Genomic DNA, 27,701 nt, shown 5'->3' on the forward strand with positions numbered 1-27,701 from the left:
CAGATTGCTGGAACATTCCACCCATGGCACAGGGTGCAGTTGGTCTCTGGGAGAAGGAGGTGAAGTTCTAGAAGTCTCTGTTGCCTTCAAAATCCATACTCTGGCTTTGGGTCTTTGTTGAAGGCCAAAACCTGGTGGCAGCTGGTGAGGGTGCTGTCCAAAAATGAAAGAGAAGTTCTGGTTAAGCAGCTGGAGTTGTTAACAGGATAAAACCAGGAAAAATGTACTTCAGGAGTGGCTCCAGAGTAATGGTGACAAAGGAAACGCAGCTGCATTTGTTTTTATTAAATGGGAAACTGTCAAAATGAGTGGAGGTACCAACATGGCCAAGCCTAAGTGCAGCACAGCATAAACAAGATAAACAACTCTAATTAATTAATTCACAGCTTGGATGAATTGGACTCTGTTGTCTTGGGAGGCAGCTTCCAACACAGGTCATTCTTTATCTGCAATGACTCAATTCCACCTCAGAACTGGAGGGCCATGAGTGACCACCCCTCACTTGCTGGAGGGCCCTCCCTGTGTTCCAGTGCTCAGCACCACTCCAGGTAAGATCTGGAAAGCTGCTGGTTAAACTTTATTCAGAGCTGAGTAGCACAGAGCAATTGTTCAGCTGACAGATCTGAACCAGTGACTGGTGTCTCTTCCATCAGCAGCTCAGTTCACACCATCACAACCAGTATCCAAACCTCTATAAAGGATTTACGTCACTGAAGGCATTGCATGAGTAAGGAAGGATGGGAAGTGAGAACTTTTTAGTGCTGTTCTCATGTGCTGGAGCTCCTACAAAGCAGCCCAAAGTGTCATCTGGACAGAAGGAAATTATTGATTTTTTGGGTCTCTGTTAAGAACGGTGGAAAGCTTATAGCTCCTCTTTAACATTTAAGATCTTAAATTTAACATTTTAAGATTGTTTTATCTTCTGAACCTGGCAGAAAAACTGATTGCTAAATGTGATTAATGAGATGATGGCAAGGAGAAGCAGGAATACATGAGTGCTTTTATCTCCTCAGCTTTACAGGAACAGCAGGTCACCACCCGCAGTTTCAGCTGTGCTTATGAAGGCCTACATCATTTGTTAGTTGGAAAACTCTGTTTAGGTCTAATGACAAACAATTTTCTTACCCTACTAGGGCAAGTCAGTATTTCACATGTTTATTCCTTATCCAATTGTTGCATCTCTTTAAAAAGCTTTTTCCTTTCTAGGTTTTCCTTTGCTCTTCTTTTTTTCTCCTGCTTTTGCTTCTCTGATGCTTTCTTCTCTTTAAAAACATCACTGTCTTCACCTTTGTAGAAAAGGTCAACTTTTTCCCGCAGGATTTCTCTGGCAATCTTTCGGTTCTTCTCCACTGATCTTGTCTGATGACACTGAAGAAATACAAAGGACATTTTTACTGAAACTTTAACCTGTTTATCCTTCTGCTTTCCCTTTCTATATATTCCTACCATTACAGTAAAGAAAATCCCCTCCTCTCCAAGCCAAGAGCATCCTCCCACCAATAACAGCTGCAACTTTTATATCCAGATGATGTATTTTAATAATTATTTGCTACTGTAACTCATCAGGCTGGGTTTTGCATTAATCTTTAATGCTTCCCATATTACCTTGGAAAGCTGCTTGAGTTTAACTTAACTGTGTCTTCCCCTTGTGACAGGATGCAAAGATTAGTTTCAAGGTATTCATCCACAAGAAGTAGGTAAGATAAATGCTTAAAAAGGATCTGCAGATGAGTGTGATCAACTTGCTAAGGAAGAGATTCTAACTCACATGAGGGACAGGAATGTGACAGCTGCCACCAAACGGCAGCTACAAGGAAGATTCATTTAACTGAAAACTACAAAACAGTAACTGGGTGGCAGAGCCAGGAAAAGCAGCTCTGACCCCAAGTTTATTTATCTGCTGACAGCCAAAACTGCTTCTTGCTGAGATTCTTTACTATAGATATATATAAACTTTTCCTCCATGCCATCTGCATTGTGATTATGCTTTACTCTGAAAGGAGACTTGGAAGTCATGATGCAATTTGTGACTCAATAAAATAAAACACAATTACCTTCACTACAATCCCAGATGGAATATGCTTCAGGACAACACAGTTGTTTGTCTTATTTGTGGCTTGACCTCCTGGACCATCACCTCTTACAAACTGTTCTTCTAATTCTGCCTCAGTTAGTTCAAGGAGATTCAAAGAGTTCTTTCTTGCTGCCTGAAGCAAGGGAACGCTGGGCAGAGAGAGCTGCTGCTTCCTCAAAATCCACCGTGTCCATGATGGTGTTCGCACCTCTCTCAGTAAGAATGCAAAATGAAATAAACTTGGAACATTCATACGGAAATGACAACACGGCTTCTCTGGAATGAAACCTGGAATGGAATTGGGAGAGTGGAGTTTACCACGAGAATCCTTGTTTTAAGATGAGCTACCTTAGCTGCACATATTGAGCAGTATTTCAATATTCAGATTTATTTATTTTCCCAAGGTCAAGGTATTATGATTATTAACAAAGGCACAAAGGTATGCCTGGAAGTGTGCATTTTCCCCATGGATAATGAGGAATGTCAGGTCCTGTTGCTGTCAAGTGTCAGTCTTCAACAAAGCATTGGGTAAGCAATTAAAACAGTACATGCTGTTATGCTTGAAATATTATATTTGACTCGGACAAAAATACTTCAGTGTGTGAAGAAGTGCCACGTGGCAATTAACAGAAAATTTGAACTGGTGAAATGAAAAAATAATTAAAAGAAAACTTTTATTGGCGGCCACTACAGAAGTTAGTAACGTTTTAAAATAAAGAATACATGCAGAAAAACGAGCAGCGCTTCTGCCTAGTTCTGAACGAGCCTTTATTTAGCAGGTTTCCTACGGCTCCAATCCCTTACAGGAGCTCGTTTTGAAACCAGGACTGCAAACTCTTGATAAGATTTAAAAAATTATGATCCCTCTCAGCCTACTCCTGCTGTTTTACACTACAACTCTAAAGCAAGAGTAAACACAGAAGACACTCGAGAATTTACTCAATTTCCTTCAGCGCAGCGCCCGGCCGCGGCCGCCCCGCGGCTGCCAGCAGCCCTGCGGGCTGGAGTTAGGCTCGGAAAGCGGCTCCGGGCGGGGCGGCCCGGGGGAAGCCGAGAACCGAGGCCCAGCCGGACCGGTCGAGCCCCGCTCGCCCCCGCTCGCCCCCGCTCACCTCCGCCGGCCCTCCCGCGCCGCGCCCGCGCTCGCCGTGGGGGAGGGCGGTGCTGCCGGGCTGATTGGCATGTGGGGCAGCCAATCGCTGCGCGAGGCGGGCGGGGATTGTGCTCGCCCTCCAATCGGCTTTCTCGGGGACCGGCGCGGCGGCGCGCGCCAATCCCCTGGCGGCGGCGCGCGGGCTTTGCCGCGCAGCGAATCAGCGCGGGAGGCGCGGGCCGGCGCGCGCTCGAGGCGGCCAATCAGCGGGCCGGGCTCAGTGCGGAGCGCCCTCTACCCCCGTCCCCGCGTTCGAAACTCTCGGCCGCCAATCGGGCGGCGCAGGGCCGCGCCTGTTCGTCGCCTCACGGCCGCGGGAGAAGGCGGCTGCCGGGCGCCGTGGGTTCCCAGCGATGCGGGTATGAACCGAGCGGTCCCGCGGGCAGCCGGCGGGGGCAGCGCCGCTGCGCTTGGCCGGCTCCCCGCGCCGGGTCCCGGAGCCGCGAGGCCGCCCCCGGTGCGCCGCCCCTTTCCTCGCAGAGTGGCGGGCGGTGCAGCCAATCCGAGGCGGCGGCGCTGTCAACATCGCGGAGCGCGAGGGATGGCCGCCCAATGAGAGCGAGGGGGCGGGGCTTGGCCTGAGGGGGGCGGAGGGGCGGAGCCGCTGGGGGGGCGCTGGTGAAGGGACGGGACCGTGGAGGGGCCGCGCCGAGTGAGGGGTGACTTGTGAGGGGGCCCGGGGGACAGAGGGAGGGAGCGGGGCACTTGTGAGCGGACGGGACACACATGGAACCGGGGAGGGGGTCACGGACTGACGGGAGGCGGCCCCGAGGGCGCAGACGTGGCGAGAGGGATCCCTGCGAGGGCTGAGCCCTTGGGGCCCGGGCGGCTCCTGAGGACGCCCTGGAGCGTTGCAGCCGCGGGGCTCGTTGTGCTTTCTGCGGGTCCCTCAAAGTCCGTGGGGAAATGGGGGCCTGGCGGCGGCGGGAGCACCGAGGTGCCCTGTCACCGCTTAGGGATCTGCGAGGGATCGGAAGGAATCGGGTCTGGCTCAGGAAGCGATGCAGAACCTCACGGGCTGTGTGTCTGCGCTGGCGCCGGCGTTTGCATCGAAGTCAGCGCCGATATTGTTGAGTTAAAACACCTCGCAGCTTGTTTTTTTTGCAACCGTGCCCCTTTCTGCAGCGACGTGGCCGTATAAGGACCGTGCTGTGCTGTGGGATCGATGGATGACAGTGCTCCCGCAGCACAGTTACAGCTCACTAATATTTTTTTTTTACTGAGAACAGACTTCTAATGAGGTTATGAAACGAGCCTGTGTCACAGCTAAGTCCCACCCATTGCTGTGCTGCTGAGATAGGCCACCCATGATTCCATCCTGGGGAGACGGGGGTGACTGATGCAGCCCCCATCCAGCAGCTCCAGTGACACTCCCAGCCTCGGCTTTAGCTGTCAGCTTAGCGGCCTGATAACCTCTCAGTTTTGCTGACTTCTGACCACTAGAAAAAGAAAAAAGCCGTGTTTTTCTTCTTTTCTTTATCCAAGAAGCTCTGTCAGAGGGATATGTATCTGTGATAACTTCCTTCCAATTCTGGCATTTTCAGCCCTACCTAGAGGAGATAGTGAGTGAGTACCTGAAAAACATTCCTGCTAAAGCCAAGCAGGCTCCAGTAAAACGGGGAAAAATAGGGCAGTTGTTCACTAGTTTCCTTCTGGTAAAAATATCTCTAACACTTCTGTTAGAGATACATCTCTTTGTACTTGCAAATAATAAAAGCTTGAATCTGTAAAGCGCATCAACAGTTCTTTGTAAGCACTGTAAAGAGGAATGGTTGTGCTTTGGGGGTCTTGTGCTTCTTGAAGGCAGCAGGAAGTTATTCTTGGCATTATCAGACTACCAAGATGATATTTCTTAATGTCTGTTTTTGCTCTCCATCCCTGAAATGATCATAAGGTTTTTTTTCAGTGTTAGAACACAGGCTGAATTCACCAGGGTGTAGAACATGCTGAAATAAGACCTGTGTAAGAACTGAATAATTAATGTACTTCAAGGGTTTTCTTAGTGAAAGTATGCAAACTGGAAGAATATTTTAGTCTCTCTACAGCCAGTCTGCTTTGAGTGCTGTAAAACTGTGGCCCTAGTATTGTGTATTTATTTATTTATGATGCTTTCAGTTAACCACCTGCTGGTTTTAACCACTGTGGGATTCCCGTTTGACTCCTTTTTTTTGTTGTTGTTTTATTAATTGGTCAGAAATGTAGCTCAAAACAATTTCAAAGCTTTCTGAATTAATGTTACATATTAACAATGAAACAAGTGATCTGTGAAAAAAATAAGCCAGATATTAACCCACAGAAGTGGCAGAATTGCTCGACCCCAGTCTAACTCAGTTGGTTTCAGTTTTATTATTTTTGGCGAGTGTGTTTCTTCCAGTGAAGGTTCAGATCCTCAGTCACATTTCAATACATTGATAATAGGAGATCTCACACCTTGCAGATGGTCTGCAGAGCCCCAGATTTTAAAAAAACAACCAGTCCCACCCAAAGAGCATGGTGTTACCTGGGATGTTTTGCATTCAGATGTCCTTTACAGCCCGGTGTTGGATGTGTGATGCACAGTTAGGAACCTCTCTGGCTTGTGGGAGGCCCAGCAGGCACGAGGCTGACTGAGCAGCTCCTGTTTGCAGGGGTAGCACAGGAGAAGGAGGGAGCCTGGTTTTTGGAATATTTGCCCTTGCTGGGGTGGTTTGGCTGAAACAACTGTCTCTTCGATTCCAATTCTATTTCTTCACACAATAAAGTCAAATGTTCTTTTAAAGAAAGAGAGTGATGCTTATTCCTCTCTGTTTTCAGGGTGATGTCGTACTTGGGACTAAGATATGGAAAACTGCGATGTGGTGAATTCTGTACAAGGAACCCCTTCGTCTTCTGCAGACTCTGATGGCAGAAACACCCACAGCTCTGTGTGTAATTTGAATTGTAACAGGTAATGTGCTGAAGGAAACACTAGCAAATGTTTTTATTATTCTTTTGGTTTGCTTAGTTAGCATGCCTTCACAGTAATATTTGTATTAAGGTGAAATTTTTATTTCAACATGATGAGAGTTCCAATGTAAATTGAGTGTATAATTCTCTTCTGGCAGTCTAGCCTATGTGGTGTATTGTTTTGGCCACTGTGTTGCACACCTGACACAATAAATAATTATTTTTCCTCATGTTTCACCAGAAGTCCTTCATCCAATCCCAGTGGAGTTTCTGGTTACTCAGGGAATACCAGGTCCTCATTAAAGCCTGATTCTGTTGAGCTGCTTGCCTCCTTTATGCAAGATATCCAGAACATTGGACATGCTGACTCGGAAATTGTGAGGAACTGTGAGGTATTTGATGTTAAGGTTTATTTTAAAAAGCTGGTATTAATGTATTTGCTTTGCATTTTGGAAGATGAACCTAATGCTACTTCAGGAGAAGTTATGTGTTATATGTATGCATATGTGTTTATTCTTCATGATGGGACAGAGCCTTTTACAATAAGGGAACTAATCACCTGGCTGGATTTTACTGCAATTTTATCTTAGTGTTTTACAATATTTTATCTTTATATCTTGGTGTTTTATAATATGGATCTGAATATTTTTTCCCAAAGTTACAATACTTAAAGATAGCAGGTTTTTGAACTGAAGAATTTAAACCATTAAAATTGTAGCACATTGAACTGGTCTGAAATGATCCTAGAAATTAGAAGGGTTTTTTTCTGAAACTGGTTCTGTTTCCATTTGTAAAGATGTGTAGGTGATTAGTTTGTTTCCAGATTTAAACCAACGCAAAAATAATGATGTAGTTTCAATGAACTAATTCTCCCAAACACTCTTTTGAATATTTTTTGTCCTTTTGTATTTCACATTTTTATCATTATTTTTAGTCATCATAAGGAACATCAGTTTTCCATACCATGGGCTTGTTCCTGCAGAATGTTTGAGCTTTCTGGCTGGGATCCATCCAAGTGTGTGTTGACAGATGCTTAATTTGGGTTCTCTTTAACACCTCCAGGAACAGAATATTGATGTCTGTGTCCCGTGTCCTGTGCTTCAAGCACCAGGCTCCATAAACATTAGCATCAAATAGTTTTTAAACATCAGATTTTGCCATGTTTCAAGAATGCTGTACATTTGATTTTTTTGAAGTTATCTTTTAGTTTGCACTGTGTAATTATGCATCATGGCCTTCAGCTGGATTGCTGAGGGAAAGACTTTCTTACTGAAGAGAATGGACAGAGGGGTGTTTAATTCTCAATTTTAGATTTGCCTGTAATTAATGGAACTGGAATCAACCTTTCCAGAATTTCACTGTTCTTTGCTGGCAGCTGTTCCTACTTTTAGTTTCCATTGATTGGCATGGTGGGGGCTGGATGTACTGTGGGGTGGGCAACCACAATGCTGTTATTCAACTTTGTGTTGTGTCAACACCCAAGTATAGGATTGCTAAACTATTTGTAGCCAGAGAAAAAGATAAGAGATGCAATATGGCTGTGCTTTAATTGTTTTACTTTGTGATTTAACAGACAAGGTGGCTACAGCTATTGAGACTGGTAGAAAAACAATGTCAGGAACAAATAGTTGCCCAGCAAGAGCAGTTCCACCATCAAATCCAAGTAAGTAATGGCTGTTCATGGAGGTAGACAAGGCTGAATGTTTTTTTTTTCCCCCTCCAACTCCACATTCCTCCAAAACAATGCAGAGAGGCAGTTAATTGAAGTGGATGACTGGAGTGCTGTTTAAAGGATGCATATTTGAGACAGCCTTGGCTAATTAACAAAGTAACTGGTAGGAACCATTTCAGAAGTGATTTGTGGATTATTTGTTTTCAGTTGTGTCGTTTTCACAAACTTTTGGTTCAGAATGTTCACATGATAATGGGATTTTATAGGTACAAGGTGGTTTTTATTAACTGTTAGACTGTATAATTTCTAATTTTGAGAAAATGTAGCTTTCTTTTGATTAAAAATACTATACAACCTCTCATCCCCTCATCCAGACAGTATATAGCCTAGGAAAGCCATCACTGTAATAGCTGAACACTTCTTTCACCTTCAGTTGAACATTCTCCTTTCTAAGAATGAAAAATAACCCATGTGCAGGTTCATATTTTTGCTGGACTACATTTATCCATTAGAACAGAAGAAATGTATATGTATATATAACAGACAGTAATACTATCAATATATAATGCTTAATATCCTCATCATTTTGGTTGCTGTTTTTCCCTTCCCTTTCCTGATGCCCTCCACACTAGTAGTAATCAACAGTTCCTGAACTGAATTAACAAGAGGTACTGTCCTTTTATCCTATCTCCTGTTTCTCCTGCCTCACCTCCCCAACTTCCCCCCCTCCCTCCCATCTTGTTCTTTTCGTCCCACCAGTGTTTCCTTACCCTTGTATTTCCTTCCTCTTACTGTAGTGGTTTGATTCACTTGTTGCTGATCATAGTCTTTACTAATCCATTGTGTTGGCTTTGCTGGTTTTTGTCTTTTTTTAATAGGAAAGGCTACCTCTGGAAGAGCTGAGGGTGTGGTGTCAGCAGGGACTTACTAACTGCATGGATTGCCACACTAAACACAAAATCAACAGCTGTAATTGACTTGTGTGAATGCATTAAATAAAATAAATGGAGCTATTCCAAACTTACACTGGTGTGCCAGTGACCTAGTGAAAACACTGAAACACATTCTAGTGAGAGTAATAAAAAGACACAAAAATAGTAATAATCTACTATTTGTGGTAGAATAGCAAGATGTTGCATCAGCACTGACGTGATTCTGAGATCAGGTTTCCTCTGTGCTGGGTTCCAGGACCAATTGTGCTTATAAAAATCTTCATCCATATGAAAATAGGGATCAAAAGACCTTGAGTTCCTTTTAGGATCAGTGGGGTCAGCCCTTGGCTTATGTGATCTATGCAACAGAAGACAAGTGTGCCAGGGAGAAGCTGTCACTAGCTGTGGATCATCCCAAGATCAGACTTTATCAAAGAAATTTAAAAACAAAATTACAATCCCAAACTTGTAGAAAGCACTTCTTATTTTTCCCATTTTCTTTCATCTCTTGGAATTATTTGTGACTATGCAAAAAGAAGTAAAAATGCAATTTAATTGGAATAGGAGCCTTTCACTTTCCCTGCACAGGGTATTAATGACAAAGATTAAATGTCAGCAGTGAATCTGATCTTCTTTCCCCCACACCAGTTCTGTTTTTTCCCTTCTGTTCTCCCTTCCTTACCTTCCTGACAGAGTTGGATCACAGAATTAAAATACAAACAATTGCTGCAGTCATGATTGAAATCAATAGCAGAACACAAAACTTTGTAGTGGAAGGAAACTTAATCCCAAGTTTTTTGTTTGTTATTTTTGGCATAGAAGGACTGAGCTGGAATTCAATTGTTAGTTCTATGGCAAGTTAATCAAAAATCTGAGGCTTGATCCTGACTAGCATTACATGTAGGTTCCTCTGAAGTTAAGTCTTCTTTTTTATTTCTTACTTTAAGAGAATAAATCGTTTTTGTTCAATTTGTGCTTTCCAGTTGCTATTCACATATGAGTAATGTACAGTTCTGTGAAAAAAACATGAGTTCCATGTCTTCAAAATTACTGCAAGTTTTTTTCTTCTTTCTTTCCTGAGGGAATTAGTTTGAAATACGTTCTTGGAAACAATTCTGTGCTCTGTCTTATCATGTGCAAGAGTTGTGTGCTCCTGCAGTTCAGTAATCTCAATTGAAATCTGCAGAGGTGCTGGCCACGGGCACAAATGTGAAGTCTCTTCACAGCCCTTGGCAAAAGCATTAATTATTTCTCAGAGCTGTTTCAGTATTGCCAGTGCACAACTGTAAAACTTAGAACTTAAAATTACTTAGCTGATATACAGAAATAAGTCTTTTCAGACATTGTAGACAAAGGAGTAAGTGACCTGTTGAATCTGGTGATCCAGTTATAGGTTTGCTCCACTCCATCAGACACCAAAACAATCAAAAGGTAGAACTTTGTACCATATGAACCTGATAGCTTAATATCTAAATTGGGTTTTTTTAAAGTCGAGTTTTATGCAAATAATCTTGCAGAGGTACATTATTCCTATTCTCATAATAGAGTAATGGTTAATACTTACATTAAAGCATCCTTGCAATCTTTAAAAATGTGTATCCAAGTGAAAAAGTGTTTCAGACCTAAATTTAGGCAAACACCTGGATAGCTGGTATTTCTTTAGCTGGTTGGTAGGTAACTATAGTTCTGAGGGCAATTAGTGAATACATTCATGCATGTTTTTTACATGAATAAATGACTACTGAGGCTCGTAATTCACTGCATGGAATTAAGGATTGTTCCCATGGACATTTTACTGTTTTGCACAGTATGTATTTATCTACTTTATGCATGAGATGTCTGCACATGAAAACTTGGAGTTACATGGAATAAGTACTCTAAATCTCCCACTAATAACATGAATCGAAGATGCATCAAAATAGGAACGTGATTTGTGGCAGGACCTCATGGGAATTGTGCCTTTTCCTCTGTGCAGCTGATTCAGGATGAGATAAAGCAGCTGGTGAGGTTGCAGAGCAGCACTCGGGGCGCCAGCAGGAGCCGGGGTTTGCCTGCCCAGCTCACGGACACCTTTCCATCCCTCCCGAGCCCAATGGGGATGCGCTCGGAGGCGTTCGAGGAGCAGGAGAGCATTGCCAGCCAGCTGAGATCCAGCGAAGGGGAGACGCAGCCAGAGGCCTCTGATGTGCAGCAGGAATGTGTGGGGAGCGAGGCCTCGATGAACAGCGGCTACGGCACCCTGTCCACCTCCGAGCTGAGCCCTGGGCAGCCCAGGCAGCAGGGCACAGACTGCATGGAGCACGCTGCCCACGGAGCGGGGCTGCAGAGTGATGCAGCTGTGGGCAGCGCTCAGAATAAAAGAGAACTTTTAGCAAAAAAACCAGAGGAAAAGTGTTCATCAGAAAGGAATGACATTTTAGTTTTTCCCGCTGAATGTGAATGTAAAGCCGATGAAGATCAGCGTGGGAAAAAAGCCAGGTAAGTGATAAGCTTCCCAAATGTGTTAATTTATTATTATAGACAATTCCCATTCAGTAAAAGCTGGGGGTCACCAGGAACATGTCTGAGTCGAATGGAACCTCTTGATGTTCTGCTGCTTGGCAGATAAATATATTTATTTAGCCTGATGTTTCTGAATGATGCAGATCTGCATCTCAAGTGTTTGGCTGTTGCAGATGTGTTTGGGGGAAATACTTTAAGGTGTATGTGTGTGTTTCTTACCATCTAGTAAATCTCTAACATCATGGGCACAAAAGTTGAAACAAACCCAACCAAAAAGAGTAACTGCAGATGAAGAGTGTGTGAGCTCTATGCAAGAAAATGAGAGAGTGAAGAGATTACCACTAGAGAACGTAAGTCTCTTTTTATTTCATTATGTTTTTCTAATGCTATTCTTGTAACTGGTATTTTTTCAGAGTTACAGCATGTTCTCATTCAGCATATACTTTCATATTTTAAGCATTTGGGCTCCCATTCACATATTTAAAGTTCATGTGGGCAAAGTTTACTTCTTGCATCATTCCATATTTAGGCACATAGCTATTTTATCTTACTTTATTCATTGCCTAATTTTTGTCTTAACACGTCCCTAAGTGGCACATGTTCTTTCCTTGTAGAGATAACGACCACATTCTCAGCTGAGGCTTCAGGTCATGGTAATTTATTGTGCCCTGTAATTTTTGAAGGATCTTTGATTTCAGCTGGTGATGCCTCTTCTGGCACGTGGGATTCTTTGTGTGTTAAGGCATTAACCACTTTGCTCAGGACAAAAGCACAGGCACATCTTAGGATATACCAGTTTAATTATGTGCCAAAAGTTCCACTTTTGGCTATGATTACCCTCAATATAAATTCTGTAGGTTTGGATCATGCTGTATAATTGTATTAAATCTCTTTGCTTAAAAAGACTAAGAACATTTACATGCGATTTTTGAAAATTATACCCTTGCTTTTTTTTCCCTTGCCTTGTGATTTTCCTTCTGAATTTGTTTTTCCATTGTAATTTTAGACAAACCTTACTGATGCTGCTTTGCCACCTTTTTACCTCAATCAACCGAAGGAAAGTCCGAATTCCGTAGTGTCAGAAGCTTCAGGTATAGTTAATTTCTTGTACCTAAATTTCCTTTCTTTTGAATTCTCATTTTTAAAACTCTTACTGGAATGCATCTCCAATAATTTCAGGGAAGTGAGGAGGATTTAAGCACTGACAAGCTTTGCTGTGGCATTAATTCTGCTTCTTGCTCCTGTTTTCAAACTGATGGCACCTCCTGTGTATCGCTGCTGGCAGATGTAGGACATGCAGCAGTTGGGTTTTTTTTTCCAAATTTCTCAGCATTTCAAAGCTGAACCTGGTATATAAAACTGTTTCATAATGGAATTACTGTTACTGTCATGGTAGGGTATCAAATATTAGCATCAATGGTGTGGTAATTACAGGAGTTCATGGTAATAGAGGCAGAATTCCTGTAAGCCAAGGACATGATGCAATAATTGTGTGACAAGAACAAAATAATGCAGTGTGTAACGTGGTGATTCTTTAATTTTGGGGGGAGGGTTGCTTTTTTTGTGTTTTGGTGAGGTTTGGCTCTGTTGTTCTGAGGGTGTATATGAGGGGTGGTTGTTGGTGGGTTTGGGAGTGTTGGGTTTTGTGGTTTTTTTATCAAAGCCAGAAAACTAATTCACATATTTTGATCATAACAGGGTGGATTCATTTCAGTAACAAACAGGGGCACAGAGATGCAGCCCTGCAAACTGTGTATAATTATTGCTTCTTCACAAGCCACTGAGAGAGGGACACATATAAGAAATTGAAGTGGGATTGAGGCTGTGTCTGTTCCTCTTGTGCCATCCTTCTTAGTCCTGGTAGTTTGTCTTTTTGCATGCTACAGAGTGCTGCACACATTGAAGAGTTTGTAGCATCTGGGATTATTCCTTGGGTGGTACCAGTTTTAAGTGCTATACTGGAATCATTAGAAATACAAGTTGGCGGTAAATGAGGATTTGCCCCTTGAACACCAAATCTGTGTGTTTTAACTGATTTATAGCTTTTGTTGCTGGTGCTGTGTGATGTGAGACTGATTATGTTGCCTATGCTTTGCACTGAGATTCTTGTAACTCCTGGCCTGGTAACAAATACTCTAATGACATCCTTAAGCAGTGGATGCAATAACTAATACAGCATTCTTGACAATTCTGACAAAATAACATTTTACTAATGGATTTTGGATTCTTGTTCTATAGCTGTGAGCTTGAAATTTGTAATTTTAATTTTATTTTGGTCTTTTTTTCTTATCAGGACTTTCATACTGGAAGTTGGATGAAAAGGAGATGTATCACACTTTACCAGAGAATTTCAGAAGTGAGTGTCCTGATGTTTTCTCCACAAAAGTATCACCAGTTCAGGTAAACTTTGTACATGTTTAAAAGTTGTCATATAGTTTCTTGTCATCTTTGCTTTTTGCCTGTGATGGAAAGAACTAGCCCTCCAGAAGTTACATTTTCTGTGAGAACTCTTTTGCTATCTCAGTCTCTCATACCCTGGCTCTTCATTATTCCTGTACCCCACTAACCTCACTTGGAATTTACTGACCTTCTTTTGTCATTCAAAAGAAAATGTGTATAGGAGATGAAAAGTGACTAATATGTTAAAGGTGTATGTGCCTTGTTAAAGACCCTTTTTTAAGCTGGGTGCATTGAATAAAGCTGCCTGTTCTGAACTGCTTTATTAGCTAAACTCACCCCTGAACTTGCTTATCTCTATTGAGAGTGGAGGATTGTGTTCAGAAAAAGTAATGCAGCGATTTTGCCTGTTGAAGTTGTCTTCTGCTGATGAAAGGAAGTTGTCATCACTGAAGGATATTTATCATAAAAGACAAAGGGAAAACAAGCAGATGCCAGACCAGAGTTTTATGCCTTCCTCCCAGTCAAGTCACCCACCAGAGGTAACACTGATTTCTTTACTTCGCATCTCTCTTGAGGATATGTTAGGCTGGTTTCACATGGCTTGGCCCCTGCTGCCACCTCCAGTGTTAGGCTGGAACAGCAGTTTTAGCAGCTGAGGGATGAAGCTTGGGAAAGGATCCAGCTTGAAAGAACCTCTAAGAACAGCCTGGGCAGAGAAGCACCTTTGCTGCACAACCTTGAGGATGCCGCAGGGACGGATGTGCTGCTGCTGAGGCTGCAGCTGGTGAGCTGCACGTGGAACTGCAGTGGCAGGAGCAGGGTTTTCCTAGTGCTTCCCACAAGACAAGTTCATTCCACCCGTGAAACAGAGCAGGCACAGGTTGTGGAAATGATTCTTTATCGTATCTGGTTTTTTATACAGCTCTCAGTCCTGTACATAACCCAGAAATGATGGCTGCTGTGTGACTGTATCATTTAGATAATTGATGAAGTGCTTTTGTAACCCTGCAAAGTTATTGTTTCAACACAGAAACAGACATCTTAGTCCTTCAGTTTGCATAACTGAAATTTCAGAGGTTTTCTAGGAAGCTGCAGATGTTGGGTATGTCCTTTATTAATGGAAACTTAGAAACTTAAGTTGCAATTGTTGGGAATGTGTATTGTCATTTCAGTGTTACAGGTGCCTTCATTTTATTTGTCACTACCAAATGATTTTAATAATATTCAGTATAATACCTGCAGTATGTTATATGGTTTACTGATGCCTTTAGATAAATTTTGTTCTTGTAAATGGAGTTAAATCACAACTTTTTTAGCATTGTAACTTATTTCCTAGATCTTGACGTTGGACCCAACCCTGCATATGAAACCAGGTCAGCAGAACCAGGGACGCTGTTTTTTCAATATTCCTGAAGACTCTACTCCCTTTTCTCCAGACTCTATGGCAGAGCCCGGATTTCCAAGTCATTGTGACACAGACTCTTTCTCACAGACAAGTAATTCATCTCAGTTAGATGATTCTCCAACACACCCTGCCAGCAGCAGAGCTGTGCACTTGGACCTGTGGAGAAATCACCCCTTCCAAACTGAAAACAGGGCCAGCTCTCCCTTCCCAGTGGCATACAGGGATGCTGACAAGGATAATTTAGTCAACACTGAGGAGGAAGAAACACTGACTCTAACTCCATCTTCTGTTACTCAGTGTGCTGACAACAGTTTGCCAGATTACAGCCTTTCAGTGGCATCTGTTGAAGATCCTGTGGTAATGTCAAAGTAAGTAATTTTTTCTTTTTTTTGCAAGTCACAGAGCTGGTACTTTCATGAAAGAAATGAAACAACAGTAGTAAACCAAACAAAATATGTGAGTTCTCTTGGTCATGTCTCTTTAGACATAAAAATAAAAATACATCCTTCCCTCAAAGGCTGTGTGAGGGAGTTCATTTAGGGAGAGAATTTCAAAGTTCGGGGGGGATTATGTTTTCCTCTTTGGCATCAAATGGTGGGAGAAGCACAGAATTAATGCACTTAGGAAAAATAAATATCCTCCATTTGCTGTTGAAGCTCTCATGATTTGCACATGGAAAAAGCAGGGCATAAATTCCATGTATGAGGGCTTGTAAAAAAGTAAAGCTTTGTATTGTGTTTGTATATATTATTTGGGTATAATAATCATAATATCTCTCTGCCTTAGATGACAAAGCTGTTTTTGCTTTAGCTTGAATGCAAGTAGAGTTTTGTAAGAGACATTTATATGCTGAGTTCGTTATGTGCCAATGAATCCAGCAGTGTATGGTCATGTGGATGGCTGGAATTTTTAAAAATTCTTATATTGAAAATAGGATTAGGCAGAACCTGAGGGAAAAACACGCTCGACACATCGCTGATCTGCGAGCTTACTATGACTCTGAGATACAGAGCTTAAAACAGCAGCTGGAGTCAAGCCATAGAACTGCTTCATCTGAGGACCTGAAGAAAATCAATCAAAGTCTTGCTGACAGGTGCTCTTTGTCCTTCTTGTCTTTCTCTTTACGTGGTGCTCTTTACTTTTTAAGACTGAGTATCCTTGTTTGGAGTATCTTGAAAAGTTTATGTCACTCTTCAATTCTGAAGATTTCATGCATCTATGATACTAATATTTCCCTGTTAAATATAAATTTTGCATTATTTAATGCAGTTGCTAAGTTGTGGCTGCCTTGTCTCTGGTTAAGGGGTTGGACAGGGCCCTGAGCAGCCTCCTCTTGTGGAAGATGTCTCTGCCCATGGCAGAGGGGTTGGAACTGGATGAGCTTTAAAGTCCCTTCCAACTCAAACTGTTCCATGCTTCTGTGATGATCAGTTCACTATTGTTAGACAGCAAATGTGGTGCTTGGACCAGAGTTCTTGTTTGACCTGAATTTTGCTGGAGCCAGTACAAGCTTTCCTCAGGAATGGCTTGCAGGCAGAGGTACTCCTGAGCAATTTGTAATGAAATGATCTGTGTTGAAAGATTGTGCTCTCCTGTCGTGCTGGTGAACATCACCCTTCTGTACCTTCCATGTCAGAACCACAGGAGACACAGGACCAGTCCTGAATTCCTTGGTGACTTTACCCTGGAGTCTGTGTGCCCCTGCTGTGTATTCCATTAGCTACAGCTTAGATGTTTGCTATACAGAGAATATTAACGTGATTTCTGTAGAATTAATGCCAGTCAAAATACATACTGCAAATTTAGACAGCTGAATACCTCACAGAATTGGTGTGTTCCCAGTTTCCTGCTCACCCCCCAGGGCACCACAGCTTTTCTGAGCAGAGACACTGCAGTGGCTGAAGATCGTGGGAGGAGATCACAGGCTGGGCACCAAAATTCATGGGGAAGCTTGGGGAAAGAAAAAAGGCTGTAGAATGTAGATTTATTATTTGAAGATTTCAAGAGATTGGTTTAATCTGTGTGTTATAAATAGGTGTGACCAGTTAGATGCAGCTCTGAATGAAGCAAGTGCTCGCATAAAAGCCCTCGAAAATAAGAATAATGTGCTAGAAAAGCAAGTGGTAAGTGTATGTTCTTAATTCAAGTTGCTTTTTAAGTAAAAGGGTTAAAGAATGAACTTTTTCATTAATAAGCTGATCAGTGTTTCCATACTTTCTTTATTTTTAGCATTTCAACCTTTCCCTTAATGTATAACATCAGCCCATGTTACATAGTGACTTTCCTGCCTGAGTTTCTTAGGATTCCCTACTTGAATCATCATGACTTTTGCTCATGAACTTTTTTCCATATTAGCAGGGATCAAACAAAGTCTCTAAGAGAGAGATACAGAGAAATACTGTAATGTGTTTATCACCTTTCTCTTTAAATTTTCTTTATTTATTTTGTTTTAATTATTTTCTTATTAGAGCTGTGATAGAAGAAATCTCACCTATGCTGGAGCAAAAGTACTCTCTCTGGGTGTATTTGCAGCTTTTCTAGCTAGGCCAGACCTGTTTGCTTGTGCATAAATTAATGCATAGCTGCATTTATTAGTCAAAATGACACTGTCATGAAAGTTGGACACTTTGTCATCAAAGTTAGACACCTGCAGAGACTAATTTGACCTTCTTTAGACATTTTTCTATACTGGAAAGTAAGTCAGTCAGATGGACTGGAGGCCTCACCTCTAGATATTTTAAATCCTATAAAATTCATGCATTTTTGGAGGGTTTAGTCTTTATTTTCATTCTTTCTAAGTCAAAGAAACGAGCAAAAATCTCGTATAGTTTATATACAGGTCTACCCTTGCTTTCTGTGCAGATGACTTTAGATTATTCTTTGAACTGAAATAAACAATCTGCCAGGGAATAAGAATGTTTTAAAGTTCTAAAGAATGTTTTCTGTCCTCCAGGCAGATTGGAGGGAGCGTTTCTGTGCCATCAGTAACACTTCCAAAGTCCTGCAGGAGCGGCTCGAGGAAACACGCGCAGCCCACAAGGAGAAGGACAACACCATCAGCCGCCTGAAATCGAGGCTTAAGGAGCTGGAGGAGGCTTTTGAGAAGGCTTACAAGTTATCTGACAATAAAAACACAAGGCTCCAGGAAGAAAACAAAATGTTTCAAAATGTGAGTAAGAAAATGGACGATGGTGTTGGCAGGGGCACGGCAGCAAGTCCTGGGTGTGAAAAATACTCTGAGTTTACCACTGGAAAGTCTTAATGCTCAACTAAGGAAACAGAAATGACTCAGCTGACTCCTTACTAGGCTGGGTGTTGGGGGGCACTATGAACCTAAAAGATATTTAAAACCAATTATTGAAGGCAGCAGGTGTGCACTCGACGTGGTAACCCTTGCAAAAGTCTGTCTCAGGAATTTTATTACTCTAAGTGCTCTTAGTTAAATTTTATTTTTGAAGATACGACATGAAATTATTTTGGAAAGTCATTTTCCTCTCTTAAGCTTGTTGCAGATGGACTAAACTTTTCATACCTCATCCCAACGTGCTAAAACTGTTCATTGTGGATGATTTTAAACTGAATCAAAGGAGTTGTTCCTCTGATTCTTCAGGAAAAGCTTTATGGAATGCTTAAATGGATTGGCAGAGTGGGTATTGGCTGGAAAAGCTACTTCATGCTTTAACTTCTTTTTTACAATTGAAATTTCAAAAGACAAAGTCACTTTTAAAGTCACTGAGGAATGTTACTGGTTCATTCATTCCGTTTCTTTAGAGACAAATAACTTGAAAATTAAAAATACATTCTTTAAGTAGCTGTCTCCTCTTGTCCTGTCTATAACTTCTTGTTCCAATTAAAAGATGATAAGAAGAGCTTAACAAATACTATTAAAGTACATTTTGTATCCCCTGTAGTGCTTCTGCATGTGTTAGACAAGCTGTTGAGATGATTTTACAGCAGCCAACAAAACTGTTAATTGGCTGTGCTCTCACTGTGGGTTTGTGTGTTCTTTTGTTTTGTTTTAGCTTTTAGGAGAATACGAATCCCTTGGAAAAGAACATGAAAGAGTAAAGGTAGGCACACACTGGTTAATTAAAAACCCAAACATGCAAACTTTGTGATAATGTGCCACGGAATTAGCTGAATTAACTTAAATATTTTGAAAAAGCTCCAAGAGAAAGATCCATATTTATCTGTACTGATAACTTCCTTGTTCAGAGTCCTGGAGGCAAAAGGAAGGAAACTGGAATCTATTATTTTCCAGTCACAGACAGCAAAAATACTGCAAAGTCAAAGCCAAAGAAATTAATGGACCCTTTGAATAGGAAGATGTATTTAATGTATTTGTTTTCAAGACTGATGTGGAGTTACTTGGGCTTTATTTAATGCACTTCTGTAGTTTCTGGGTTTTTTACATTTTTCTTTGTGTCCTTGTAGGATACGTTAAATACAACTGAAAACAAATTGCTTGATGCAAACACGGAGATTTCTGATTTGAAAAGGTAACTGTGAAACTTATTATTGTTTTAACAATATGAAATACAACCTGTGGCCTAAACAACTTCTCCTAGAGTGTGAAGGTTGTAGATCTTGCAAGTTTAATTACATTTTATGAAGCATTTCATGTTGCTTTATGTTGCTTGTACAAACTAAAAATCTCATTAATTTAGGATATGCATTTTTTTCTACTCCCTCTGCCTCCACAGCAGTATCTCCTGGTCCTGTCTTGCTGGCCAGATTACGTGATTTATTTAACTTCAAATTCAAATACTTATATCCATATTTAGACAAACAGAGATACATAGACAGAAACACAGCAATTGCTCTTGTTCTCCTGCTTCATCCAGAATATCTGAATAAAAATGAGCAAACTCTTAAGAAATATGATGTTTCTTTTATGCCATTTAAATCATCTCATAATGCATCTTTTTTAGGACAATTTTAAAGCTTGAAGCTCAGCTCAAGCAGGTGGAACATGAAAATACACTGAAACTTCGCCATATAAGTGAAAATCGTGTAAGAACCTCTTGTGCCAAGTAAGTGAATATTCAAACATGAAAACAATGTGTTTTGGAACAGCTTTTAACATGTTTGGCTAAAAATGGATCAAGATGAGGTCACTCCATGGGCTAAACTGGATTAAACACATGTGATGTAATCCAGAGATTTGATGTGCCAAGAAATTATTAAACCCAAATAAATACTGTGGATAATGTATCTCTGACTTGGCAGACTGTCCCTTCCCTTCCCAAATGAGTGTTTGCTAGGTCCCAACTGCTCAGCTGAATTCCTGTACTCCACAAAGATCTTGGGAATACAATCTCATAGTCTGATTAGACATTGGAGGTTTTCTTTGTGTCTCATTGGTGTGGAAGGCTGATTCCTGCTTGGTATGGTTCTAAGTATAGTCTGTACAGGTATCCTGAGAGTAGAGTGGAAGTTCAGTTAGAATGAATACTCTGGTTTGAATTGGGAATTTATGTTAAAGAAATTCAAGTTGATCTGTGCTCTGGTTTTATTTGTTTGTTGTTTGAGGGACTTTTTTATGTTTTAAAGGCCTGGAAAGCTTTTTCCCCCTTTGGTTTTTATTACTCAGTTATGGCTTGTTCAGTGTCTTTCCCATCTCTGCACTGATGCTGTGGAGCCCAAAATGACAATTCATGTGATTTGGGGATGTCCATTTGGATGTATTGAACAGGAGTACTTTGGGGAGATTTAAATATTGATGATTACAAAGATGGAAATAATTTATGTATTAAAATATTAGAGGGACAGATTTCTGCTTAAAGCTCTTTTAATATTTATGAACCAGACCCCTCAACAATGAACAGAAAAAGGAAGACCTGGACATGGCAGACCATGTTCATCAGGGAGGGGGACCCAAGAGCCAATATGGATTTAGAAGTTAATCTGTCCCTAACTGATCTCAGAGGCTCAAGGAAAGCCTCATTCCAATTGAATGCCCAGCAGGACAGATTTACAGAATAGTGCCTACAGGTCATAGCTTGGGTAAACAAGATCCTTTTTTCCTAATTATCTTCTTCCCTGTGTATAGAAATCACATTTTTCTTTTGATAGTTCAAGATAATAATATACTAATTGATGCTTGTTAGTTAATATTTATCACTCTTGGGTCATCAGTGCTGGTTTTTTCTTGGTTTTTTTTTTATTTTTCTAATAATTGTTGTCCAAAGCAGAGCTGAGATCAGATGCTCTGAACTACTGCAGTAATCTCCACCAAATGTTTTCATTTAATTAGTTGAGATCTACTTGCAACCCAAACCCAGGGCTGAGTAAGCAGCATTAAATTACAGGAAGATCTTTGTGGAGCTCTGCATTCTGAGCATATTGTGTAATTTAGACTGAAACCTCAACATATGATTTTTTTCCCAAATATTTTATTTTTACTTTACAAGCATGTTTTAAAAAGCAGTTATTTTTTCCACAGTATTTACAAGTTTATTGTATATTTGTTTCTGTTTGCTGGAATAAATTACAGGTTTTTCTTAAAAAACAAAGCAGAAACAAACAAAAAAACCCAAACTCCAAAGCTTTTCATAATTTTGAAGCTTTTTATTCCCACAGCAAGTTGGGAACTCCTGATGTCAGCAGGAGAAAGTGGTTGATACCAGGAGCTGAATATTCCATTTTCACTGGGCAGCCTTTGGAGGGCCAGGAAAGCCCCAAAGACAACAGGCTGGAAGAAACCTATATTCCTCCCAGGTGAGTTGGTTTCCTTCAGTGCCCACTGAAAGTGGAACACTTAAAAAAATTTTATCCAGAATTGACTGGATTCATGTTTCTAGATTTTGTACCTGTTAAATAGAGTTCTCAAAAAATTTGTCAATGCTGTAGGTGCTATAAAATTCCTTAAAATTCCTTAAAATCTTCATTCCCTCACCTGCTGTGACACAAACAGGAGCAGCCTTCAGCACATTCTGTGAAGGAGCAGAAGTCCTGCCCTGCCTCTTGTGCTGCTCTTGGTGTTTGTGTCCAAACCTGCTCTGGGTTTGGGCACCGTGTGCTCTCTTGTACTGAGTGTGAGCTGTGGCACTTGGCTTCTGCTTTCCACCAGTGGGAGGCTTCAGGTGTAACTTGGGAGTTTGTCTTCTTATTTAGAAGTTTCTAAAGCCTCTGTCAGGACACAGTTAGTTCTGAGAACAGGTTGAGCCACCAAATTAAACTCACACTGTTCAACTTTAGATTCCTGAATTGACTCTAACACAACCCTCTGGGGTTCTTGGCTGAAATTAAAAGCATCCTTACTGAAAATCTTAAACTAAATGTCTTCATGTTTTTGTTTATTCTGTTCATGTTTGGGTATATGTAATAAAAAACTTGATCTTCTTTTTTTTCCTTCCACCACCTCACATTCTTTAAGGCATCATTCTCCTCCGGAAAAAGACTCCTCACAAGAAGATTCTTCAACAAACACAATAGAAAAGAAAGAAAATGAGATGTCAGAAGCACCAATTATAAAAGCCTTTAAAGAGCTTGAAGAAGGAAAAGTATTTAAAGATTGGGGTACACAGACAGAAAAAGAAGATGCACCAGCTAGTAACTCTTATTTTTGTATTCCTGAACATGTCTTTACTGGCTTTTCTTTGCATGTCTTCTGGCTTTGGTATTCTCAGCATTCAAGTCCATCAGGCTTCAGTGATGGAATAAAAACAGTTTTAGCATGCAAATTTTTGGGGTTCTCCTAAGAAAATTCGAAGTTAGATATCTAAGTGATTTGTTTAGAATAGGGGGAATGCAGAGGTTGTTGTTAGGTCTCAAGCTGGAGACTAGTTAATGTCCCCTTTTCTAAGAATATCTCAGTCTTTATAAACATGTTAATGGAGTCCTAACAAAGCTCTGGCTGCTGTACATCCATTTTAGTTTCCGTGGTGGTATATGGGAATGGTATTAAGGAAGTGGGAGTGCACTGAGCTGTTGTAACAACACTGATTCAGAGAAAACATTGAGTCTTTCTTAAAAGTTTATATTCTGGGCCTCAGGCAGGTCCTCCAGCCTTTCCCAAAAGACACTTTTGGCCTGATTTCTACTGTTTCTCTATTAAGCAGTATTACTCAGCATCATTTCTCCCTCACACACTGCAGAGATCCTTTTTCATGAGTTAAACTGTCTGATCCAGGAGTAGGAAGAGAGACTTGAGCTAAACAGCACAAATACATTGATGTGAGGGAGAAAAAGCTGAGTTCGGGGGAATATTTGTGAGTTTCTTGTGTTGAAAATAATTGATTAATATAACAACTTCTTTTCTTTTAATTAGAACCATCAACTCGACGTCAGACTGTTGGGTTTGTAGAACCTTCTTTGGTTGCAAACCGATCTCCAGAGAAAGGGAAAGACCAGCACAGACCCAAGCGGTTCAGCTCCCCCTGTGGCCAGAGGTCATCGTCCCTTCCTCCTGCAAACAGGAAATCCAACACTCCCAGTCAGTGCTTTTCTCAGCTCTGCTTTGTGTTACTCAAACAGTAGAATCAAATCATGAAAGGCTGCTCTAGAAGATGGAAAAATAGAGACAGGATTTCTGCATTGTTCCGACAGTCTGAAAAAAACCATGTCTGTAATCACAGACTATGTGAGAGTTCTGAGTTTATTTTCATTTTTCCATGTTGTGAAGCTCTTCTCATCTAATTTAGTTAAACATGTAGACAGCTTTGAGGAGCATTCTTTTAAGCTGTAAGCACATGAGTGGGAGGTACTGCACTGGGGAGTTTAAGGTAGATAAACATACTTTGTCTTTTGCAGCAAGAAGAGAGATAATGTTGGCACCAGTGTCTGTGACATACAGCCCAAAACGATCTCCAAAAGAAAACCTCTCTCCTGGATTTAGCCATTTGCTTAGCAGAAATGAAAACACAGTGACAAGGTACGAGTCTGGTGAATACAGCTGTGTTCTGATCATTACTAGAGAAGCAGGATTTTTATATAGGCTTAATGCTGCTGTTTCTTGTTCATTAAATGTCCTCAAAAATGAGTTGTGAAGATTTCTGAATATAAAGCTAAGCTGTACTTTTTAAAATCTGACAAGGAAAATCTAGAATGATTGAACAGGATTTAGAAGACTTACAGGCTTCTTCTAAAAGAAAAATTGTTTATTCAACCAAAAGGTGTAAAAGTAGAAAATAATGTATTGCGTGATACATGATTTCTAACCAGTAATTGCTGTGTTCTTCCTGCTCTGTAGATTTGATATACTTCTAGATGACCTGGAAACTGGTCCTACTTCTACTTTACAGCACAATAATCCAAGGAAAAGGCTCCAGTTTCACTCACTAGATGATGTAGAAGGTAATCTGTCAAAGTGGAGGGAAACCGTTCTTTATTTTTGTACCACGATTCTTTCCACAGTGCTAGCAGCTGCTTGACTGGAAAGCTGACTCTTTACTCTGTGAAGTCCAGCTTTTAAAAATCCTCTAAATCTTGGCTTATTCCTGTAGACAGAGAAATCCTGTTCCTACAGTATTTTATCTTTATGTATACGTGTGTGTGCACAAACACAGCAGAACAAGAGAAATAATTAAATTGAGAAAGAAGGGCAATATATTTCCCTGTGCTTAACTCAGTTGTACACTGCATATCTTAGTGGGGTCTATATTAAGATGTACATACTGAGTCATACTAATAAAATTCTCTTGCTAAACATTGCATTACAGACAGCAAAGAGTAACTGTAATAAAACCAGTTGTTTCAGATTTTTTGAAATGACTGATCTTTTCTCACTTTTGTACTCCTTGTCACAATGTTCTGCTTTTTGGTTTTATTGATGCTCTTATTTAGACTGGTGTTTGCATGACAACCAGTCAGCTTGGTGATATTTAGAAATGTACCAGTAAAAGTAATTCCTAATTAGTACAACACAGGAATCTGTTTGTTAACCAAAAAATATGCTGTGTTTCAAAGATCACTTGAAAGATGACCCATACAAATGTTTTGCATTCTTTTGGGAAGCTGTTTAAGGCAAGTGACTGAGGCTTTGCTTGTCCCTCTCCTCAGTTCCTGCACTGCCAAAACCACACTGCTTGTGCTGTCATTAGCTTCTTTTTCTGTCCTGTGTAACAATTTCCCAGATAATAACAAAACAAATAAAAAGACTCCTGTTCTGTTGACAGGAAGGCAGCACTCAGGTGTCAGACACAGCTCCTGTGCCGAATCCGTCAGTAATGGAATGAAGAAAGCGGCAGCTTGGGACGAGAGGAGCCAGAGATACGAGGCAGTGCAATCACCTTGTGAAGAAGACTTCAAATACACAGCAAGGATTACAACTCTGGCTGAAACAGAGAGGCTTTTTGATGAGCTGACTCACGAAAAGCAACAGGCAAAGATTATTTTTGTTTTCAAGTTGTGAGAAATCATAATTGTTGTATGAGAGGTGAGGGATGGAGCCATTTATCCATGCAATGCATGGCTGAAATTCATGCACAACTTCAGTGTCACATCAGGAATGTGCCATTATCCTTCCCTGCTCTACTTGCAGTCCTTCCCTGTCCCTGAATTCATTAAAGGAGAGTCACTGTAACACAAACACAGTGTGGGTGGGGGTTAGCACAGTATTACGGTGTTAAAGAACAGAATTCTCCATGTATCTGTAATTCATAAACCTCACCTCTCTTTCTGTAAGAGGAGTTAGGCAGGCTCATATTGGTTCTTAAAACTAATTTACAGCTGAAGTGTTTTCTGTTATTAGATTGAGGCTGCGCTGAGCCGAATCCCTTGTTCTGGTGGAAGAATGACCTTGCAAGCGAGACTAAATCAGGTGAAAAAGCTTCTCTGTACTACTGTTCTCTTTTGTTCTTCCCCAGTTTGAGAATACATAATGTAGAAGAAGGATCCTCTGGGTATTAAGTGTGATTACCGTGGAGATTATTATATTGTTTTTGATTTTTATGTTACGGTTTTATATTGTTTATATCTTTTATTTTTTGTACATGGGATGCACATTGCCAAATTACTGCAAGAAGAGTCTGTTCTGGTACTAACACCGAGAGGTAGATAAAGGCAATACATTAACAAAATGCAGTGACTATGAAATCGATCCCTGAAGCTGCAGAGAGGATGTTGTGCTGTAGGAGAAATTGAAAAGTTTAGTTTTTGTTTGGTTGGGTTTTGTCTCCTTGAAAGTATAAAGAAGAAAGTAAGAAGATAAGTAGTTTAGGTGGAATACAGGGAAGTGCTTTCTGTGGAAAACTCTGCAGACTCTTAATAAAAACAAGTGTCTGAAAGTTGTCTTTTAGAGCTCTCCACAAAGCCTTCAACTTCAGCATTTCCTAAATTGTAATCCCAGGGCGTGTTACCAATTTAGCAATTTGAAATTAAAAGTGCATTCCAGTAAATCAATACTGCCACTCGCTGCAGTGATCAGCTGTTTCCTAAATGTGCCTCCCTAATTATCAGTCCTAATCTTGGCAGATTTCTCTCATGGAGTTTCATAAGTCACATGATAAAAAAGCCAACAAATACATAAAAATAACATGACAGGTTTGTAGGTCTGGCTCTGGTTTTTGGGTGATAACAGAATGCTCCCAAGGCCTCAAAAAGGATACCAGGAATATAGGAATGATAGCAGTTTCCTAATTTTAGAAGGATCATTGGTTTTTATGATTTATTATTAATGCTTTTTTATTCTTTTATCTCTTCTTTTAGGAAGCCCTGGAAGATCGTTTGGAAAGAATTAATAGAGATTTGGGGTTAATACGAATGACTCTGAAAAGATTTCATGTTTTAAGAACCTCTGCGAATCTTTGACAATTCTCTCTTGACTGCAAATATACTTTTTTTTTTTGCACTAATATATAAGGATGCACTCAGTAAATGCAAATTGTTTTGTATTTTTATAAACCCTGAAAAGTAGTTTTGCAACCATGTTACCCTTTACAAACAGCAATATTTTGTACTTCAAACAGCCACCTCTATTTTAAACATATTTTTGTTACACCTGAGAAATCAATGTTTATCCTGTATTGTAATATTTTTAGAAATATTAATTATTTTTAAATAGTGTTATTCAATTTATAATAAGAAACTAAAAGGCAGCTTGTTTTCAGAAAATGATAGTGTTACCCTTTTGCACTTGGTTTTCCTCCACCATTTTATAAATATTTATGGTGTGATGTAAATATTAGCCAAGAGGAGATTTTGGACTTTTAATACAAAAAGCAACATGACTTACCTGTGTTGAAGAGAACTGCTGTTCTGTGGTAAATCCTTTTAATTTAAACCTTTAATGGATGTTTTTCATTGTGACAGAACTGTGAGCAGTACTTGCACTATGGCTGGCTGGGGCAGGAAAATCCTGCTCCGATTCATCTGATGTCTCCCAGCAGTCACAGTGAGGGGTGTTTGATACTGTGAGTACCAGGATTCACCTCACAGCAGCCTCCCTTGTCTCCCAGTGAACAACTCGACTCCAGCTGACACTCCAGGACTGGAACTCCTTACCTGAAGTTACTGGTTCCATGTGCCAGACTGGGTTTCGTGCCAGTGTTCTGTTTGTGTACATTTCATGTATTTGTGAACATAAACGGATTTTTCTTGGTGAAAAATACATATTTGCCAGTTGACATATTGTTGCATTACTGTCCAACATTGATACTTTGGTTTGTATTTTAATATTTAATAAATGTTTAATTAGA

At 40.6% G+C, this 27,701-nt stretch overlaps 2 protein-coding genes across 7 annotated transcripts; one reads left to right on the plus strand and one right to left on the minus strand.

Annotated features, from left to right (window-relative positions):
• Positions 1-16: 16 nt before the first annotated feature.
• MTRFR (mitochondrial translation release factor in rescue) lies at positions 17-3,283 on the minus strand. Of its 2 annotated transcripts, none has more exons than XM_082293179.1 (4): positions 3,187-3,283; positions 2,055-2,362; positions 1,126-1,368; positions 17-153 (listed from the first exon to the last, which is right to left on the minus strand). In XM_082293179.1, exons 2-3 carry the CDS (start codon positions 2,325-2,327, stop codon positions 1,156-1,158), a joined length of 486 nt encoding a protein of 161 aa, XP_082149305.1. In that variant the 5' UTR covers positions 2,328-2,362; positions 3,187-3,283; the 3' UTR covers positions 17-153; positions 1,126-1,155. The 2 variants fall into 2 exon arrangements, with proteins under 2 accessions (XP_082149305.1, XP_082149306.1); XM_082293180.1 differs by lacking the exon at positions 3,187-3,283 and adding an exon at positions 3,014-3,105.
• A 169-nt stretch (positions 3,284-3,452) lies between these two features.
• Positions 3,453-27,701, plus strand: MPHOSPH9 (M-phase phosphoprotein 9). 5 transcript variants are annotated; one of them, XM_082293394.1, is made up of 24 exons: positions 3,453-3,586; positions 6,021-6,153; positions 6,394-6,544; positions 7,726-7,815; positions 10,732-11,234; positions 11,485-11,608; positions 12,265-12,349; positions 13,552-13,658; positions 14,072-14,197; positions 14,995-15,431; positions 15,998-16,156; positions 17,099-17,186; positions 18,017-18,232; positions 19,086-19,133; positions 19,498-19,562; positions 19,995-20,096; positions 21,646-21,783; positions 22,442-22,617; positions 23,336-23,500; positions 23,818-23,938; positions 24,257-24,360; positions 25,182-25,387; positions 25,757-25,825; positions 26,713-27,701. In XM_082293394.1, exons 2-24 carry the CDS (start codon positions 6,047-6,049, stop codon positions 26,812-26,814), a joined length of 3,489 nt encoding a protein of 1,162 aa, XP_082149520.1. In that variant the 5' UTR covers positions 3,453-3,586; positions 6,021-6,046; the 3' UTR covers positions 26,815-27,701. The 5 variants fall into 5 exon arrangements, with proteins under 5 accessions (XP_082149520.1, XP_082149521.1, XP_082149519.1 ...); XM_082293395.1 differs by lacking the exon at positions 3,453-3,586 and adding an exon at positions 3,853-3,886; XM_082293393.1 differs by lacking the exon at positions 3,453-3,586 and having other exon boundaries at positions 5,995-6,153.

This window comes from Coloeus monedula (assembly GCF_965178545.1).
Source record: "Coloeus monedula genome assembly, chromosome: 18".
NCBI classification, from domain to species: domain Eukaryota; kingdom Metazoa; phylum Chordata; class Aves; order Passeriformes; family Corvidae; genus Coloeus; species Coloeus monedula.